Below are 18,749 nucleotides of genomic sequence, written 5' to 3' on the forward strand. Positions count from 1 at the left end.
TCTAAAAGTTATATTTCCTCTGAAGAACTGTTTTTAGAAGAACACAGGTATTATTATTCAAATAATTCATTTGTTATTAAATTTATTTAAATATGTAAAATTAAGCTAAAAACATGTATTTAATTAGTTAAATTAGTTAAATAAATTTAACAGCTTATGTGATTTAATTACTAAAAATTATAGTCTTGAGAAATAGCTGATGCAATAGTTACTGTAAATATTCCTGATTTGGAGTTTTCCAGAACCAGAGATGATATCTGGTTTTGATTCAGTTTTACAAGCAAGAAAACCAAGATACTCATGTAGCTCTAATTGTACACTTTATAGAATATTAGAAGGATAAAGCACAAAAAGAGCAAATTAATTAACAAGGTAATCAAAGCTTAAATAACTTTGGTAGTTGTTCACTAGTTTTATTAATTTAAACTGGGATTAAGGGCTCGATACTGCTTTAAGATCAACAGTGAAAAGGATGAAGAAGAAAGTGATTTTTATTTCCACGGATCAACCACTGTCGAGATTAATGCTTCCCACAAAGTACATAGTTAATTATACTTATGATTAAGTGAGTAAGGTGTGCTTACTAGGTGCACTGTACTCAGGGCTTCTAGTTCTCGATTGTTAATGTCTACCATGTGTATCACTTAGTATTTTTTCCCCATATGGTTTCTGGCATTAAGTTAGATTTTTATTTTTCTGTAATTCCCACCTAAGCTTGTGAGTCCTGAACTTTTTTTATATTGTATGGGAACACTTCTGCTAGTGAGCCAATCAATCAAGCACCAGTGAGCAGCATAATAATGGGACAGAGGCTTATAACCACCACCCAACTGCAAATTCACACTTTTGATTGAGTTACATTGGTTTTGTTTACAAAGTTGAGGTTATAAATGTTACAATATGTATTAGTATTCAATTGTGTGAAAGTTTCTGTATGGCAAATACACTTTATATTTCAATAGATTCAATATCTTACTCTGCAGAAGAAGCAAAAGTAGGTTGAAGTATACAGTAGGTGGCTCTATTCACAAAGATCCCAAATGAAATCTAGAGGAACATCTTTCATTTTCTTCCAGTAGAACTCATCAAACTTCTCATTGTGAGCCACAGTGAATATGTTCTTCCAGTCCCCAACTTTTCCTGAAAGGAAATTAAATAACAGGTTTTGCTTTATTACCTGCAGACAGAGCATTAATATTATCACTTAACCACTGCAAGCAAAAGGAAAGCCAGTACCACCCCATCTTTTGTTCTGTTCTGCTTGTTTAACCATCATGAATTATTTTTTTTTCATTACAATCTACCTAAAGTACCTTTAGGAAATGCAGTTTCTTCATTATGAAACATTAGCTGGGTTATTAAGGTAGCTTTTGATTGTTTTATTCAGAGGAACAGGTTTTACACTTCAATACTCATTTGTTCAGAGTGGTATTGAAAATGATCTCTATCTTCCACCAGTTGTTCCCCTCCCCAGATTTTCATCTAGAGAATAAACTTCACCAACACTGGAAAATATTCAAAAGGAAACATGTTCCAGTGAAAAATGGTTAGGGCACTTTTTGCCTCCTGTGTGAAAGGCAATCCATTAAGGCCCAAATATTACCAATTATTGATATCCTGAATTTTTTCATCTTTCACAGCAATGTCTGTTGAAAGGAAAAGGGTTAGCAAATATTTGCAGGTTAACAGATCGCACCTTACCATCACTGAATGCAATATCCAACTAACTACCAATACTGACTTCCCACTAAATGAAGTGCTCTTTACAGATACATGAATACACTCTATACATTTCTAAGTATTGCTGCATTGTAATTTTAACATGAATATTCAGTTCTTTATCAGAATAATAGCATGCTGTAGTACAGTATTATTCATATAGATTTTTTAATAAAATAGTTTGGGAGAGCATGCCAGACTCAGTCTCATATTGAGTTTTGTGTTAGAATTCAGGCACAATTGGCCATTCATTTGTGTGAGGAAAGGGTATTATTATCACTAACAATGGGTTTCCAATAAAATAGGAAAGATTAAAGTGCTTGTTCAAGAAGGATTTTCTGAAAATAATAGCATTATTCTTCATGTATGAGAATTCTTTTCATTACTGGTTAACAGACTGATGAGAGAATATTTTGCAAATCAGCCAAGTCAGGAGATGATAAAAAACAGTTAAATCTGAGGACTGTATTAAGGTAACTGTGTTTAGATATAGGTGCTGACAACTATGCCATGTCCACAGGTTTCCTGAAAAGCCTAAAGTCATGTAAAAAAAAAAGCACCAAGTGAGCTTATTTTAATGAGGGGGGGGGTTTGATGTCTATACATCCAGCTGATTTCTAACCACTTTATCTGGTAGATGTCACAGGAAAGCTGAAGCCTGTCACGGCAAGCAACAGGTGCAAGGTGGGATACACTCTGGATCCATTAAACAGCACCCATAGACAAAACTACACACACTCACACCAGGGCAAATTTTCCCAGCACCAATTAGGCTACCTATGTTTCCTTGAACTATGGGAGGACATTAAAGCACCCAGAGGTAACCCAAGCAAAAACAGGGAGAACAAAAATCCACACAAATAGCACCCAGGATCCAGAATTGAACCCAGCGTCCCAGTCCTGTGAGGCAACAATGCTGAACACTGTACCACCATGTCACTCATATCTGCTCGGAGTCCTTTTTATTCAACCTGATGGTAGAAATTGTTTTAACAAGGTTTTACAAATATCACAAGAATTTCTCAAAGTAATGTACGTCAACATGTATTTGTTTGTACCTGTAAAAGATACTGGATGGACCAGTGAGACTTAGTTTCATCTCACGCTTTCTTAAATCCATGTTTCACATCCTGACATGTAATAAGAGTACACTAAGCGTTGTGCACTCTGCTGTTACCTTAGGTTAAGTATAACAATCGATTACCTTTTCTAAGAAAGGAGCCTTTGCTACGTTCAAAATATTCGGAAGAAAATCTCTCTGAATTGGCAACTGGATTGTTCTTCATGTTCTTGAAAGAGCCGTTTTCCACAATCATATCAACTGTTTTGTCATCCAGCTTCTTGCCAAGAAAGTGTGAGATTTTGAGTACAGAACTCTGCAAGTCCTACAACAAAGGTTGTAATTTCACATTGTAACTGAAGTACTTTTTTCAGGACTGAAGTAAAAAGTACCATAAAACAATTATAACTGTGTTTAAAATACCATTTTTCATCATCATCAAACATCAACAGTTCAATTAAGTTTAATTTCTATTAAAACTTAAATGATTTTTCCTGATCTGGAATGCAGCAGTGTCTTTACCTTGATCATTTCCTCATATGTGATGTACAGGAAGTCAAACTCATGTTTATGACTGTTCCAGTCTTTAATGTGGTCAAACCAAGAGCTTCCAAAAACTGTATATATAAAAAAAAAAGACAAAAATATGGATGTCTGGTTCAAGGTGAATTGTAGTAAGTAAAATGTGTACATTAATATCACAATGAAAATAATGGAATAAGGGCATCGCTAGTTAACATTACATAGACATCGATGCACAACATCTTCAGGATTCCACCCAAGCTTCTTATCTGAAACAATTATTATCCCTGTTAAACCAATTTTACATTTTTTGTTAGAAAATAATTTCAAAGGAGATATAAAATTGTGTCATTTGGGATCTTCAAGTATCAGAGTTGTGCACTGTCAGCTCAGGGAACAGATAAAGCAAATTGTTCATCTAGAACTGCTTCTACACAGTCAGAGAATATGACCCTGATTATAAAATGCAAATGTTATAAATGAGAAAAAAAGCAACTCAGGCTTATCCTGCAAATGTTCTGATCTATGCTCTAAATTCAATCCCAAGAGGGTGTTAATTCTTTTTAGTAAACATGATTTGAATGCTGAAACAGTCATTATATTTTAGAACACTGCTAAAAAGTAATGTGTAGAATAACTAGAATTAGCAACAGCACACCTGGTAATATATACTGTACCTGAATAAGAACTGACTTTATTAATACACAACATTTAAGTTGTTGTTGTTGTTGTTAACGATAAAGCTTACCATTCCCATGAAGAAACTTATTCAAAAAATCATCAAAGCTTTCTTGGTTTTCCAGAAAATTAGAAAAATTATGGAAATGGAAAAATGACACAGCAACATCTTTGGGATTTCTGGCAACATAAATGACCTACAAAAGTGTAAAAAAAAAAACCATAACAGGACACATAATATTTGGCTTTTACAAGTCACAAAAATTAATCCAGTATATCGAATCTTAAAAAAAAAAGTGAAGGAACTGAAAACAAAATACAGCATTTCAACACCTAGTCTGTCACAAAAATCCCTTAAATCCTACCAAAGGTTCCTTAAAATAAAATGAAACAGCTACATTAGAGCACAGTAATCAACACTGCCTCAACAGCACCAAAACGATCTGGACGTCGGAGAGCTACATATACTCTAAATGACAACAGGACAGAATCCAATGATGTCGGGGATGGGAATAAAAAGGCTCCTAAAGCATCATATTGTTTGCTGTAGTCAGACCAGCCAAGCAGAGCCATCAAACCTACTTCAAGGGGTCAAGAGTAGAGATTGTTTAGCAAGATTTTTAGGTGAAAACAAGGACTATGCTAATTTAGATTAGTACGGGGGGGAAAAAAAAACAAGATTTGATTTTTGTGGAAGACCAAGTGATGAACTCCTGAGAAGGGTCAAGACAGTGACTATGCATGGGAAAGGTTTTCTGTTTGCACCTAAGACAACTGTCTTTCTCCATGCCAAATGGCATGTTCCTGTCCTGTTTGTGTTTGAGAGACTTCTGACAGTGTCCTGTGCCTTGCATGTTCCTTTGATAGGTTAAAGTCTAGCCTACATTTAATGTATAAAAAGGAAAGTGTAACTTCAGTCAAGAGAGCATATTTACGGAGTGCTAGGGGAAACCCTGACTGCGTGCTATGCTCCCCTTCAGCGGATTGAATAAAAGATTTCTGTTTGACAATCTCCTAACCTGAGTGAAGACAGTTTTTTTCCCCAACATTTGTTTCCAAAACATCACCATATGTGGGTGCTCTCAAAAATATGCGGAAAGAGGTGCTGTTACAAACATCAGCACACATCTCCACAATCCCAACACTACCAACAATTCACTTCAGTTTGTCATGTTTTGAGTGGTCTGTCCCTAGTCTTTCAGACACCTGCCAGAGTCAGAACTCTCCCATTGTTCTCCTTTTGAGCAAGAAAGCAAGTCTTCTTCCTTCTAGGCTGCGCTTCACTTGGCGATACTCACAGAAGTCATTAGATCTTCTCACTAACTTCATTTTCGGTCTTCATTAATCACCAGGAGCTGTAGATGACCATCACAATCCCTAGATCTTGCCAGCTCTTCATGGGGCACTGGACTATTCAACTTGATTAACTTTTGAGTTGCCCTGTTCTTAATCTTAACTTCAATAAAACACTTCAAGTTGGATACGCCAGTGCCTGGTTGTGTTAATTCTCAGTCTCCACTAAAATCTCTTTGATTGAAGACTGACTGCAAAAGAAAGGACTAGAAATATCTTTGAAAACATTGATCATTTAAAACATGTTCCCCATCCCTACAATCCAAATGTAAAAATCAGAGAACGCAATGTAACAGTTTCTTTAGAGCAGGCAAATGAGTAATCAAACAAAAATACCTCACTGTAAAAACACTGAAGTGTTTGAAATGTGTGACACTATCACGTCAAAAGCAGTTATGTTGGCTTCTCCAAATTATGTTTTTACCATTACAAAGCATGGGAATCAAAAAAAAACTAGAAGATGTAAGAACTTTAGATTGCAGTTACTCTCCCTTTGACAGTGAATTCAGCAATAGCACAAGACCATCATGAGTATCACGTATGCAGTGGGTTGACTGCTATCATATGAAGATGTAATTGATGATTCTGCCTCCTGAAAATATTGGCAAATTAATTTATAGATTCTTTACAAAACTATCCCATCTGCTCAGCCTTATTGATCTCACCTCCCTTATTATTGAGTGCACTTGTTTTTTATGTCTTACTCAATTTCATTTCTACAATTCCTTCCTACAAAGGAGGAATAAGTTTCCGCTGAACCCTGTTTCCATCCAGGGTGAGGACATAGAGGTGATGCAGTCCTACAAGTACTTAGGGGTACACCTGGATGATAAGCTGGAGTGGACTGTTAACACTGACACTCTGCACAAGAAAGGTCAGAACCGGCTCCATTTTCTTCGGAGGCTCAGGTCCTTTGGTATAAGTGAAACACTGCTACACATTTATTTATGAATGAGTGGTGGCAGCGGCCATCTTCTACACTGTTATGTGTTAGGGCAGCAGCATCATGACAAGAGATGTATAGTAAATCGACTCAATAAACTCGTCAAGAAGGCTGACCGTCGACCCCCTGGAGGTGGTGGCAGAGAGAAGGTTGCTGATCAACCTCACAGCCATTATGAACAATGCCTCTCATCCGCTTCATGGGACTGTTACTGGGCAGCGGAGCACTTTTAGTAACAGACTGCTCCAGCTACGGTGTTGAAGGGAACGTTACCACAGGTCCTTCCTCCTGGTAGTTGTCAGGGTGTATAACACTGCACTAGGCTAGGACTGCTAGCCCTCCATCTGCTCATCTATGGACAGCATGTTGCACTAATGTACTTTTTGGACACTGCATTGATATACTGTTTAGAATAATAATAATAATAAAATATACTTTTATATAGCGCTTTACAGGATGACATTAACAATAAATAAGAAGGCTACAACAATAAATAAGAAGATTTCACAAGATAAGATAAGCTTTTCAGCCACAGTTAATGATAGCATAGGGCGTAGTCTTGCGATATTTCTAAGGTGAAAAAAAATATGTTTTGACAGTATGCTGTACATGTGGGTCGAATGTTAAGCCAGAATCGAATATAACCCCAAGGTTTTTCAATTTTGATTGAAGCTCAAGTACAGAGCCATCTACAGATAGGGTTACAGGACTGGCTTTACGAAGTTGATGGGGGGTACCAATAAGCATGACTTCAGTCTTGTCACAGTTAAGATGAAGGAAGTTTTGAGTCATCCAAATTTTTATGTCAGAGATGCAATTAGATAGAATAGAGACAGCCACATCAGTGTCGGGTTTGGTATGGATGTATATTTGAGTATCGTTAGCGTAAAAATGAAAGCTGAGGCCATGTGATCTTAAAAGCTGACCAAGTGGGAACATGTAAATGCTGAAGAGCAAGGGGCCCAGTATTATACTGTGGTACTTTCAATCTATATACACACCTATGCACTTATTTTATTGTTTTACAGTGACTATTAGCATATTTTGCACACACCTATTTTATTTTGCAGTGCTGTACTTATTTTACGTTTTAGTCTATTCTGATGTCTGTTTTTGCTTGTCTTGGGCTGGGCTACTGTAACATCTCCATTTTCCTTCAGGATCTATAAGGAGCAGGACTTGGTACAGACGCAGCCATTCAAATGGGTGAGGTATTTCGCGGCATACCCCGGTGGGCGTGTCGCGGTGTCACGCGGTATCACGTGGTGTCACGTATCATTTGACGCTCTGCCGGAAACTATCCGCCGTCGCCTTGTAAAACCGCCAGGGGAAGCTTAACCTCTCATTTACAGCATTTGAGCCTTTAATTTTGAACTGTGTATTACAGCATGTTAATCATCAGTCATTAAAATGTTGGTATATTTTATGAAAGCAAGATTGCTCAGTTGGACAAAAGTACACAACCTACCTTTATCAGAAATATTTATGCATCAAAGCCTTTACTGAAGATATTACTAATAGTATTAATAATGGATGACTTTGGACATACTTGGAAAAATACACACCGGTATTCCATTTCTCCCTAAACATTGTAAGCTTCGAAGTCTTTAACGAACGTGATACAGGAGTCAACAAGCATACTTTTAGAATTTAATTAAAAGGGAATATAATATGGAATCGCGTATCTCAAGAATTTAATAACGGTATGATTATATCCGTGTGCTGCGGCAGGGCTGTGTAGGGCCGTTTCGCCTGCCTGTTCATGCGAGCGGTCTTGTAGCCTACTGGTCTAGGTGCGTGACTACCAACTGGCAGGTTGTGTGTTCGAATCCAGCTGGTGCTGGACCTTTCAGTTTTATTTATTTATTTTTTAATCGCGTAACATAAACATATTACCGTATGCAAACTGTACTGTATACAGTATGTATATGTATATTTAATGTCTTAACTGTGCCCGTTTAAGTATTGAATATTCATATCTAATTTTACCACTGAAGGGAAATCTTAGTAGCTGAGCATAAAAAAATAGGAGCATACTGTAACGCGTGTGAAGGCCATAAACGATATTAATTTTGGAACATAAACATACAGTATATGGCTGGTCTCGGTACTTTAAAGAAAAAAATACACACCAGTATTCCATTTCTCCCTAAACATTGTTAGCTTCGAAGTCTTTAACTAACGTGATACCGGAGTCAACAAGCATACTTTTCGAATTTGATTAAAAGGGAATATAATATGGAATCGCGTATCTCAAGAAATTAATAACGATATAATTATATTCATGTTGCAAAAGAACTGCAACGGACATAAAAACTCCCTTGCTTTTAACAGAGCGTTCCATAATTTCTAACTACGAAAATGCCAGGTGAAAGGATTTGTAAACATATTTTGTTAAAGCAAGTCAGTTTTTTCCGCAACGCGTAAAATACATTTTTCCAAGAAAGTTTAGCCTTTGTCACTAATGAAACCACTAAATAAAGACATAAATATAGAAATCTTAAGATTTGTTTTATTTAATGTTGGTAGCAGGATGAACTGTCAGAGTGTATATTTTGTCGCAGAGTTGCTGCAAGATGTTAACAGTGAAAAAGGTATTTAGAAATGAGTTATTTCAAGATGAAAAAGAAAACATACACGAAACATGGTTTCATTATGACCAGAATCGGTCTTGAGATATTTTTAACTTGATTTACAGTATTTGAGAGGTATGTCTTAACACCGATACTACAGTGCTTAAGTACTGTTCACGTACAGTGCCTTGCGAAAGTATTCGGCCCCCTTGAACTTTTCAACCTTTTGCCACATTTCAGGCTTCAAACATAAAGATATACATTTTTTATTTTATGTGAAGAATCACCAACAAGTGGGACACAATTGTGAAGTGGATGAAATCTATTGGATTTTTGAAACTTTTTTAACTAATAAAAAAAATGAAAAGTGGGGCGTGCAAAATTATTCGGCCCCCTTGCGTTAATACTTTGTAGAGCCACCTTTTGCTGCGATTACAGCTGCAAGTCGCTTGGGGTATGTCTCTATCAGTTTTGCACATCGAGAGACTGAAATTCTTGCCCATTCTTCCTTGCAAAACAGCTTGAGCTCAGTGAGGTTGGATGGAGAGCGTTTGTGAACAGCAGTTTTCAGCTCTTTCCACAGATTCTCGATTGGATTCAGGTCTGGACTTTGACTTGGCCATTCAAACACCTGGATACGTTTATTTGTGAACCATTCCTTTGTAGATTTTGCTGTATGTTTGGGATCATTGTCTTGTTGGAAGATAAATCTCCATCCCAGTTTCAGGTCTTTTGCAGACTCCAACAGGTTTTCATCCAGAATGGTCCTGTATTTGGCTGCATCCATCTTCCCCTCAATTTTAACCATCTTCCCTGTCCCTGCTGAAGAAAAGCAGGCCCAAACCATGATGCTGCCACCACCATGTTTGACAGTGGGGATGGTGTGTTGAGGGTGATGAGCTGTGTTGCTTTTACGCCAAACATATCGTTTTGCATTGTGGCCAAAAAGTTCGATTTTGGTTTCATCTGACCAGAGCACCTTCTTCCACATGTTTGGGGTGTCTCCCAGGTGGCTTGTGGCAAACTTTAGACGAGACTTTTTATGGATATCTTTGAGAAATGGCTTTCTTCTTGCCACTCTTCCATAAAGGCCAGATTTGTGCAGTGTAAGACTGATTGTTGTCCTATGGACAGACTCTCCCACCTCAGCTGTAGTTCTCTGCAGTTCATCCAGAGTGATCATGGGCCTCTTGGCTGCATCTCTGATCAGTCTTCTCCTTGTCTGAGCTGAAAGTTTAGAGGGACGGCCAGGTCTTGGTAGATTTGCAGTGGTCCGATACTCCTTCCATTTCAAGATGATCGCTTGCACAGTGCTCCTTGGGATGTTTGAAGCTTGGGAAATCTTTTTGTATCCAAATCCGGCTTTAAACTTCTCCACAACAGTATTACGGACCTGCCTGGTGTGTTCCTTGGTCTTCATGATGCTCTCTGCGCTTTCAACAGAACCTTGAGACTATCACAGAGCAGGTGCATTTATACAGAGACTTGATTACACACAGGTGGATTCTATTTATCACCATCAGTCATTTAGGACAACATTGGATCATTCAGAGATCCTCGCTGAACTTCTGGAGTGAGTTTGCTGCACTGAAAGTAAAGGGGACGAATAATTTTGCACGCCCCACTTTTCATTTTTTTATTAGTTAAAAAAGTTTCAAAAATCCAATAGATTTCGTTCCACTTCACAATTGTGTCCCACTTGTTGGTGATTCTTCACATAAAATAAAAAATTTATATCTTTATGTTTGAAGCCTGAAATGTGGCAAAAGGTTGAAAAGTTCAAGGGGGCCGAATACTTTCGCAAGGCACTGTATATGTTTCTAGGTTTATATTATGCATTTCATACGGTCAAATTACTTTTGAGCAACTAATAAGAAGCGCGAAACGGTATGCGTTTTAGTTTCGTTTTGTGCTGGGACCCGTGGATTGATTAGAGATATCAAATACATACAAGTCATTTTTTAAATGTTGTAGTTCGTCTTGAAAAAATGTTACGAGTACATCATCTATCAACAATTACACAGGTTCTGTTTCCATATTGCGGATTGTGGTTAGGTATTATCAAATCCGGTGGCGCTGTGTGTTAGTTTTCTGACTCCCATGTCACATGGTCTGTGATTGAAACCTGTAAAACCGGTTTAATTCGTCACAGCCAGCACTCTTCAGGTGTGAGGGTCTTCTGCTCAGAATGAAACGCTAAAATGTTTGTGTATATTCTAATGGTAGTGGGGGCAGGGTGTGTGGCAACAGGTTTGGTTGAAATTGCATTGGAGATCTATGTTCTTCACACCTGAAACATCTTCTCTGAAAGCATTTTCTTCGCAGTTTAACCGATCTTGTTACAGCATGTTACAGTTTACTATTATTAACCATATTAATTTTAAGTGCTTAATGTAAAATCTTGTAAAAATATATTTTCATTGTTCAAATATACATTATGTCTGACTATCATATAAGAAGTTAAATACAAAACTAAAGAAAAAATAGGGTTAAATATAATTCAAAATATTTTGCTAACAATGTTAACTGTTTATGAATAATAAAATGTATTAACTAAGGAGTAGGATGGCACAGTTGTTAGTATGTTTTTTGTTTTGTTTCTTTTTCATAAATACAACAGTAGAACCTGATGTCTCAGTGGCTTTCAAAATTAAATTATGCATGCAAACCTGTGAACTAGAAAGATAACTAAGATATCCATCCATTATATTCCATAATATCCATGAAATATATGGCGCTGAAATATGTGTGACGCAGTGGTGGCCTGACACGGTGAGGTGCCCCGGCAGCTGTGTGATGCAGTGGTGGTCGGGTATGTAGAGGCGCACTGGCAGCTGTGTGTTGTGACACAGTGGTGGCCTGGCACGGTGAGGTGCGCTGGCAGCTGTGTGATGCAGTGGTGGCCTGGCACGGTGAGGTGCGCTGACAGCTGTGTGGTGTGACGCAGTGGTGGCCTGGCACGGTGAGGTGCGCTGGCAGCTGTGTGGTGTGACGCAGTGGTGGCCTGGCACGGTGAGGTGCGCTGGCAGCTGTGTGGTGTGACGCAGTGGTGGCCTGGCACGGTTACATGCGCTGGCAGCTGTGTGTTGTGACGCAGTGGTGGCCTGGCACGGTGAGGTGCGCTGGCAGCTGTGTGATGCAGTGGTGGCCTGGCACGGTGAGGTGCACTGGCAGCTGTGTGGTGTGACACAGTGGTGGCCTGGCACGGTGAGGTGCGCTGGCAGCTGTGTGGTGTGACGCAGTGGTGGCCTGGCACGGTGAGGTGCGCTGGCAGCTGTGTGGTGTGACGCAGTGGTGGCCTGGCACGGTGAGGTGCGCTTGCAGCTATGTGACACAGTGGTGGCCTGCCAGTGCACCTCTACATACCCGACCACCACTGCATCACACAGCTGCCAGCGCACTTCACCGTGCCAGGCCACCACTGCATCACACAGCTGCCAGCGCACTTCACCGTGCCAGGCCACAACTGCGCCACACCACACAGCTGCCAGCGCACCTCACCGTGCCAGGCCACCACTGTGTCACACCACACAGCTGTCAGCGCACCTCACCGTGCCAGGCCACCACTGCGTCACACCACACAGCTGCCAGCGCATGTAACCGTGCCAGGCCACCACTGCGTCACAACACACAGCTGCCAGTGCGCCTCTACATACCCGACCACCACTGCATCACACAGCTGCCAGGGCACCTCACCGTGTCAGGCCACCACTGCGTCACACATATTTCAGCGCCATATATTTCATGGATATTATGGAATATAATGGATGGATATCTTAGTTATCTTTCTAGTTCACAGGTTTGCATGCATAATTTAATTTTGAAAGCCACTGAGACATCAGGTTCTACTGTTGTATTTATGAAAAAGAAACAAAACAAAAAACATACTAACAACTGTGCCATCCTACTCCTTAGTTAATACATTTTATTATTCATAAACAGTTAACATTGTTAGCAAAATATTTTGAATTATATTTAACCCTATTTTTTCTTTAGTTTTGTATTTAACTTCTTATATGATAGTCAGACTTAATGTATATTTGAACAATGAAAATATATTTTTACAAGATTTTACATTAAGCACTTAAAATTAATATGGTTAATAATAGTAAACTGTAACATGCTGTAACAAGATCGGTTAAACTGCGAAGAAAATGCTTTCAGAGAAGATGTTTCAGGTGTGAAGAACATAGATCTCCAATGCAATTTCAACCAAACCTGTTGCCACACACCCTGCCCCCACTACCATTAGAATATACACAAACATTTTAGCGTTTCATTCTGAGCAGAAGACCCTCACACCTGAAGAGTGCTGGCTGTGACGAATTAAACCGGTTTTACAGGTTTCAATCACAGACCATGTGACATGGGAGTCAGAAAACTAACACACAGCGCCACCGGATTTGATAATACCTAACCAAAATCCGCAATATGGAAACAGAACCTGTGTAATTGTTGATAGATGATGTACTCGTAACATTTTTTCAAGACGAACTACAACATTTAAAAAATGACTTGTATGTATTTGATATCTTTAATCAATCCACGGGTCCCAGCACAAAACGAAACTAAAACGCATACCGTTTCGCGCTTCTTATTAGTTGCTCAAAAGTAATTTGACCGTATGAAATGCATAATATAAACCTAGAAACATATACAGTACGTGAGCAGTACTTAAGCACTGTAGTATCGGTGTTAAGACATACCTCTCAAATACTGTAAATCAAGTTAAAAATATCTCAAGACCGATTCTGGTCATAATGAAACCATGTTTCGTGTATGTTTTCTTTTTCATCTTGAAATAACTCATTTCTAAATACCTTTTTCACTGTTAACATCTTGCAGCAACTCTGCGACAAAATATACACTCTGACAGTTCATCCTGCTACCAACATTAAATAAAACAAATCTTAAGATTTCTATATTTATGTCTTTATTTAGTGGTTTCATTAGTGACAAAGGCTAAACTTTCTTGGAAAAATGTATTTTACGTGTTGCGGAAAAAACTGACTTGCTTTAACAAAATATGTTTACAAATCCTTTCACCTGGCATTTTCGTAGTTAGAAATTATGGAACGCTCTGTTAAAAGCAAGGGAGTTTTTATGTCCGTTGCAGTTCTTTTGCAACATGAATATAATTATATCGTTATTAATTTCTTGAGATACGCGATTCCATATTATATTCCCTTTTAATCAAATTCGAAAAGTATGCTTGTTGACTCCGGTATCACGTTAGTTAAAGACTTCGAAGCTTACAATGTTTAGGGAGAAATGGAATACTGGTGTATATTTTTTTCTTTAAAGTACCGAGACCAGCCATATACTGTATGTTTATGTTCCAAAATTAATATAGTTTATGGCCTTCACACGCGTTACAGTATGCTCCTATTCTTTTTATGCTCAGCTACTAAGATTTCCCTTCAGTGGTAAAATTCAATATCTACAACGGGCACAGTAAAGACGTTTACAGTAAGTCTTTCTACCACAGACCAACGGACCACGAGTGCCCCTGTTGGTCAACCAATCACGCACCGTGGTACCCCGTGTCATCTTACCTGCGGTACGTGTCTGTACCGCTCACTTTGAATGGCTGCATCTGTAAGTTATAATTTGCTGCAATTTTGAAGTAAAGTGCCATCTATCTTTATCATTATTAATGTTCCTATACATTTCTTTTCAGTGTTAAAATGCTACTTTGTAAAATGTGTGCTTTGTGTTCTCATTTACAAATTGTTTAGGATGTGTTCTTCAAAGCATGTTAATAAAAGTTTTATATTAAAATTAATTAAATAAATGAATTAGCTGAAATCCTGGGCTGTTATATATAAAATGCATTAGCATGACCTCACGGACAGGCCAACCTCTCAGCAGGTGGCTCGTGGGCAGGAAAAAGGTACATTAAAGAACCGGTGTGTAATCTTCCCAAAACAACTCTGCAAACAGGGAGTGTTATACTAGGAGACCTCTGAATATACCACAGCAGAAAGCACAATAATCCCTAAACCTATCTTGTCCAGTAAATGAAACTGCACAAAATTCAGGTTGGTGTGGTTCCCCTCTGTTGTAGACTATTGTTCCGAACCTCGTATATTATGAAGCACTATTCCCACAATTCTTTTTATGAAACACAGTGTTAAAGGTGCATTTTTGCCATGTTCACATTCCTTGTCAAAGAATCAGTTTTATTATTTGCTTTCCTGTGATGTCCGGATACTTGAGCTCTTGGACAGATCAGGTTTACGTTCTTGCATCTAAACGTGGTCTTTTTTTTTTGTTTTAAAACACTATTTTTTAAACAGACATTTCTACAGTTTTTAGATACCTCATCTCATCTCACCTTTCCTTTTTCTTTCAGACCGTTGGGAATTAGACTGTAGGGTAGGTGAGACACAAACAAACGTGGGGATGGTTTCTTGCAGAAGTCTTGTTTCTCCATGTGTACTTCAATCCAGGGAACAACCTCAATTGTCATTTTGGCATCTTCTCCCTCTACCTCATTACTGTAATACAGTAGAGATAGGAGGTACTGCAACCATGTAGTGCCTGTGTTTGAAACAGTTTATAGAAAAACGTTCAAGAAACTTTAAACAAACACTCAGAGGAGGCTAAATCCTAATCTAATCTTGTCCACTTGTACACAGAGTTGGAATATAAATATCACTTTTCATTCAGTCAAACAACCAAGTTAAAAGAATAAAGCAAACTAATTCAAATCATCCCTCTACTCATTTGAACTGCAAATGATTTTGCATCATACACTCTTATGACTATGTTCAATGCCTTTTTGCTCCGATACAAAATTTGCACCATTTGTTAATTTGGAATCAAATTCCCCAAACCTGTTTTTAATGCAAAATCTCTCTTCAATGTCGAGATGGCATATATATTTCATTTTTTGTGAATAATGAAAATAATAAATAATCTTTTGTCGTAACATAGGATTAGTAAACGGTATCTTTACCTGATTTAGGATAAGTCACGGCAATAATATCAGTTTCTCGGATATCAAATGTCTCTAGAGAATCCAGATATTTCTGATCATGCACACCAGAAATAAAATTAAATCCTTGGTATTTAAAAGTCATGGGAGGCTGACAGTCTTTTGTATCTTCCATCCTAGCGAAACAGAAACTCAGTTAAATATATCACATTGAACACTCTGTAACTAATATAATTTCGGTTACGTTGCTCCTTATGCGTGGATGCATATCTTCTTCTCACCATTAAAATATCTGAATATTCGTTTACATTCTCTGACATTATGGTAAAAAAAAAGAGTAACACTTAATATTTAAGACATTTAACGAAGTTCCCTATTTTTCCTAAATAATTACGGTAGCAATTTCAATGTTATTTTACACTGGTAATTGATATTTCGTTTACGTACCTCACGCAGATCTCACACATGAGGGGGAAAAAAAATACGCGTGAACCTTTTAATCCTTCATTATTCATCCAAATTTAAATAGACTGTATAAAGAAAAGGGAGGGATGACGGCAGCCAAGCCCAATCAGCCTCGGCTGTCAGAAATTTGTAATCATTCCCGACGTTTCTTCCTCACATACAAAACTCAAATCTGTATGAAAGGAGGCCTCTTCTCTCTCTTATTTTCGCATGAGGTGCCTCTTCATACCTACTGCTCCGACGAAGAGCTTGCTGATCTTGAACAGGAATCTCCGGCTCCTCGTGTCCAGCCTGTTGGTTCCGCATTTTGTAGTTTCTCAAAATTGGACACGAAAGGGAAGGGTACTTTTCAAAGTTTTGCTGAATTAAGTTTAATAAAATAAATATTGCTAGCGACAAATTGTGACATTTCTTTAATTTCTGATTATAGGTGCACAAATGAAACAACTCAATTAATATAAAAATATGAATACAATCTTTAGGAATTGTGCACTACCCTTTGTTTGACTTTTTAAAAAACTTTGCTTGATGAATGACTATTTCTTAATGTTGTCCCTCTTCACAATGCATATCCTATTTCAAGAGCAGGTCGTCCAAGTTCAATAAGCACTTAGTTCACTGAAGGACTGGCGAGCCAGAACCTAACCTGGCAGACAGTGGGCACTAGACAGAATCAACCCTAGACAGGATGCCAGTCCATCATTTGAACTTTCCATCTATTTTCTAAGTGCTATTTCCAATACAGGCTCAGGCAGAACAGTACCCTATCCTGGCAAGCAATGGGCACAAAGCAGGGTACTTCCTGGATGGGATGCCAGTCCATTGCAGGGCAAACAAACAGACATAAATACTGGCCCACACAGCTAAGGCCTATTTCCAAGAAGCCAGTCAAGCTACTAGTATGTTTATGGACTGTGGGAGGAAAACGGAACACTCAGAGGACCCAACATGGGGAGAACATGCAAACTCCATGCAGATAGCACCCCAGGTCCAGAATAGAACCCAGGGACTTTGAGGCAGAAATAGTAAACACTGTGCCACTCTTCTGCCCTTGCTTGAACTTCTTAAAATTGAAATTCAGTCTCATCCTTGAAAACAAGTCATAGAATGTATATTAAGGTAAGGATTCAATGTGCTCAATCGGTTTAAAAGACTTTTAAGAATTTGCATATGCACAGTCAAGTGGGTAATTTGTACTGGGATACATGATGCCAGGGTTCTGTGAAATATTATTTTTTGTGTAGGTGTAATTGGAATATTATATGAATACTATCACAGAGAAAGAAGAGACACTGTACATGTGTGGCTTTGTGCTGAAACCGATCATTACCACTCTTCTGCTGGAGATAAGGGCTGGGGATGTGGCTACAGGAATTTCCAGATGCTTTTGTCCTGTCTTCTGAAGATGGATCTGTACAAGGACTGCTCCAAATACCCACACACTGGCAGGTCTTTGCTCCAGACCTTTAAAAATGATTTAATAATAATTTAAACTGTTATTTATTTTCTACTCTTTAACGTGTCACAGTTTGCCTTTTAAATATTGCATATAGAATAAATAAAAATAAATTGCAATGTCAAACATTTGAGTAGAATATACCTAGCAAGTATTTCAGTCACACAATTGGTTAGTTCAACTGAGGTTTAAGTTCTATAATTAATATAACTATAATATAAATGAGTCTGGAATAAAACCCGGCAGCTGTGTATAAAAATGTAAAAATATTGTTGTTGAATTGTTGTAAAGCATCAGGAGAATATTAATCATACACACCATGCACAAAGTACTCATGCAAGCAGTTTTTATCATTTGCTTATAATGCTTTGCTTCAGAAGCAAGCAACAGAAAAACAACATTACTGTGTGGGTTACAACATGAAGGTGAAAGGCCTCCTCCATAAACATTTGGATGCAAAATGATGAGGCACTGTATTTATATAGTAGCCTGCAGGAGAAATACAGACTGTGCTGTTTCTCCCTCATACTTCTAGTCTGACCAGCTGAGTTTGGATTTATTTAATTCTAAAATTTTATTCTCTGTGAAAGGTTTGTCCTTTTCTTACAATTGGAATCCATATCCTCCTTCTCTGTATTTCATGATGCCTAATATTCTATGAAAAAAAAAACAGAAAATCTCATAGTGTGTTACACCGTGAGCCATTAAACCTGTACTAGATTTGGTAGGTAATTGATTAGGGTTATTCAATAGTGTAATATTCAACACTATGCTGTACTTTACTGGAGGAATTTGTTTGTTTTCCAGGCATCTGAAGATATGACTCAGTGATTTCCTGCTGGTTCTGTTTTGTTCTTTGTCCCAGAGGCAAGGGAGTCGCATGTGTTCCAAGAGTGCGGGCAATGATTGAAGATGGAGAGAAGGAGCTGATCCTTAAATCCCAAACTGCAGGGCTTATGCACCTGGGTAGGAGCCACCGATATCTATTCTGTGCTGACATCTCTCAGGGTGAAGTGAGTGGCTCTTTACGAGACGGGCGA

The 18,749-nt window shown here is 38.2% G+C and overlaps 1 protein-coding gene across 1 annotated transcript; it reads right to left on the reverse strand.

The window, feature by feature from the left end:
• Window positions 1–303: 303 nt before the first annotated feature.
• Window positions 304–16,526, reverse strand: LOC148674991 (amine sulfotransferase-like). Its single transcript, XM_088625846.1, has 7 exons — window positions 16,236–16,526; window positions 15,810–15,964; window positions 15,186–15,391; window positions 4,050–4,176; window positions 3,302–3,396; window positions 2,924–3,104; window positions 304–1,140 (listed from the first exon to the last, which is right to left on the reverse strand). The coding sequence occupies exons 1-7, from the start codon at window positions 16,301–16,303 to the stop codon at window positions 1,022–1,024; spliced, it is 951 nt and encodes a 316-aa protein (XP_088481972.1). The 5' UTR covers window positions 16,304–16,526; the 3' UTR covers window positions 304–1,021.
• Between the last annotated feature and the right edge of the window lie 2,223 nt (window positions 16,527–18,749).

The sequence above is a fragment of the Lepisosteus platostomus genome, chromosome 3 (genome assembly GCF_059453375.1).
Source record: "Lepisosteus platostomus isolate fLepPlt1 chromosome 3, fLepPlt1.hap1, whole genome shotgun sequence".
Taxonomy (NCBI): domain Eukaryota; kingdom Metazoa; phylum Chordata; class Actinopteri; order Semionotiformes; family Lepisosteidae; genus Lepisosteus; species Lepisosteus platostomus.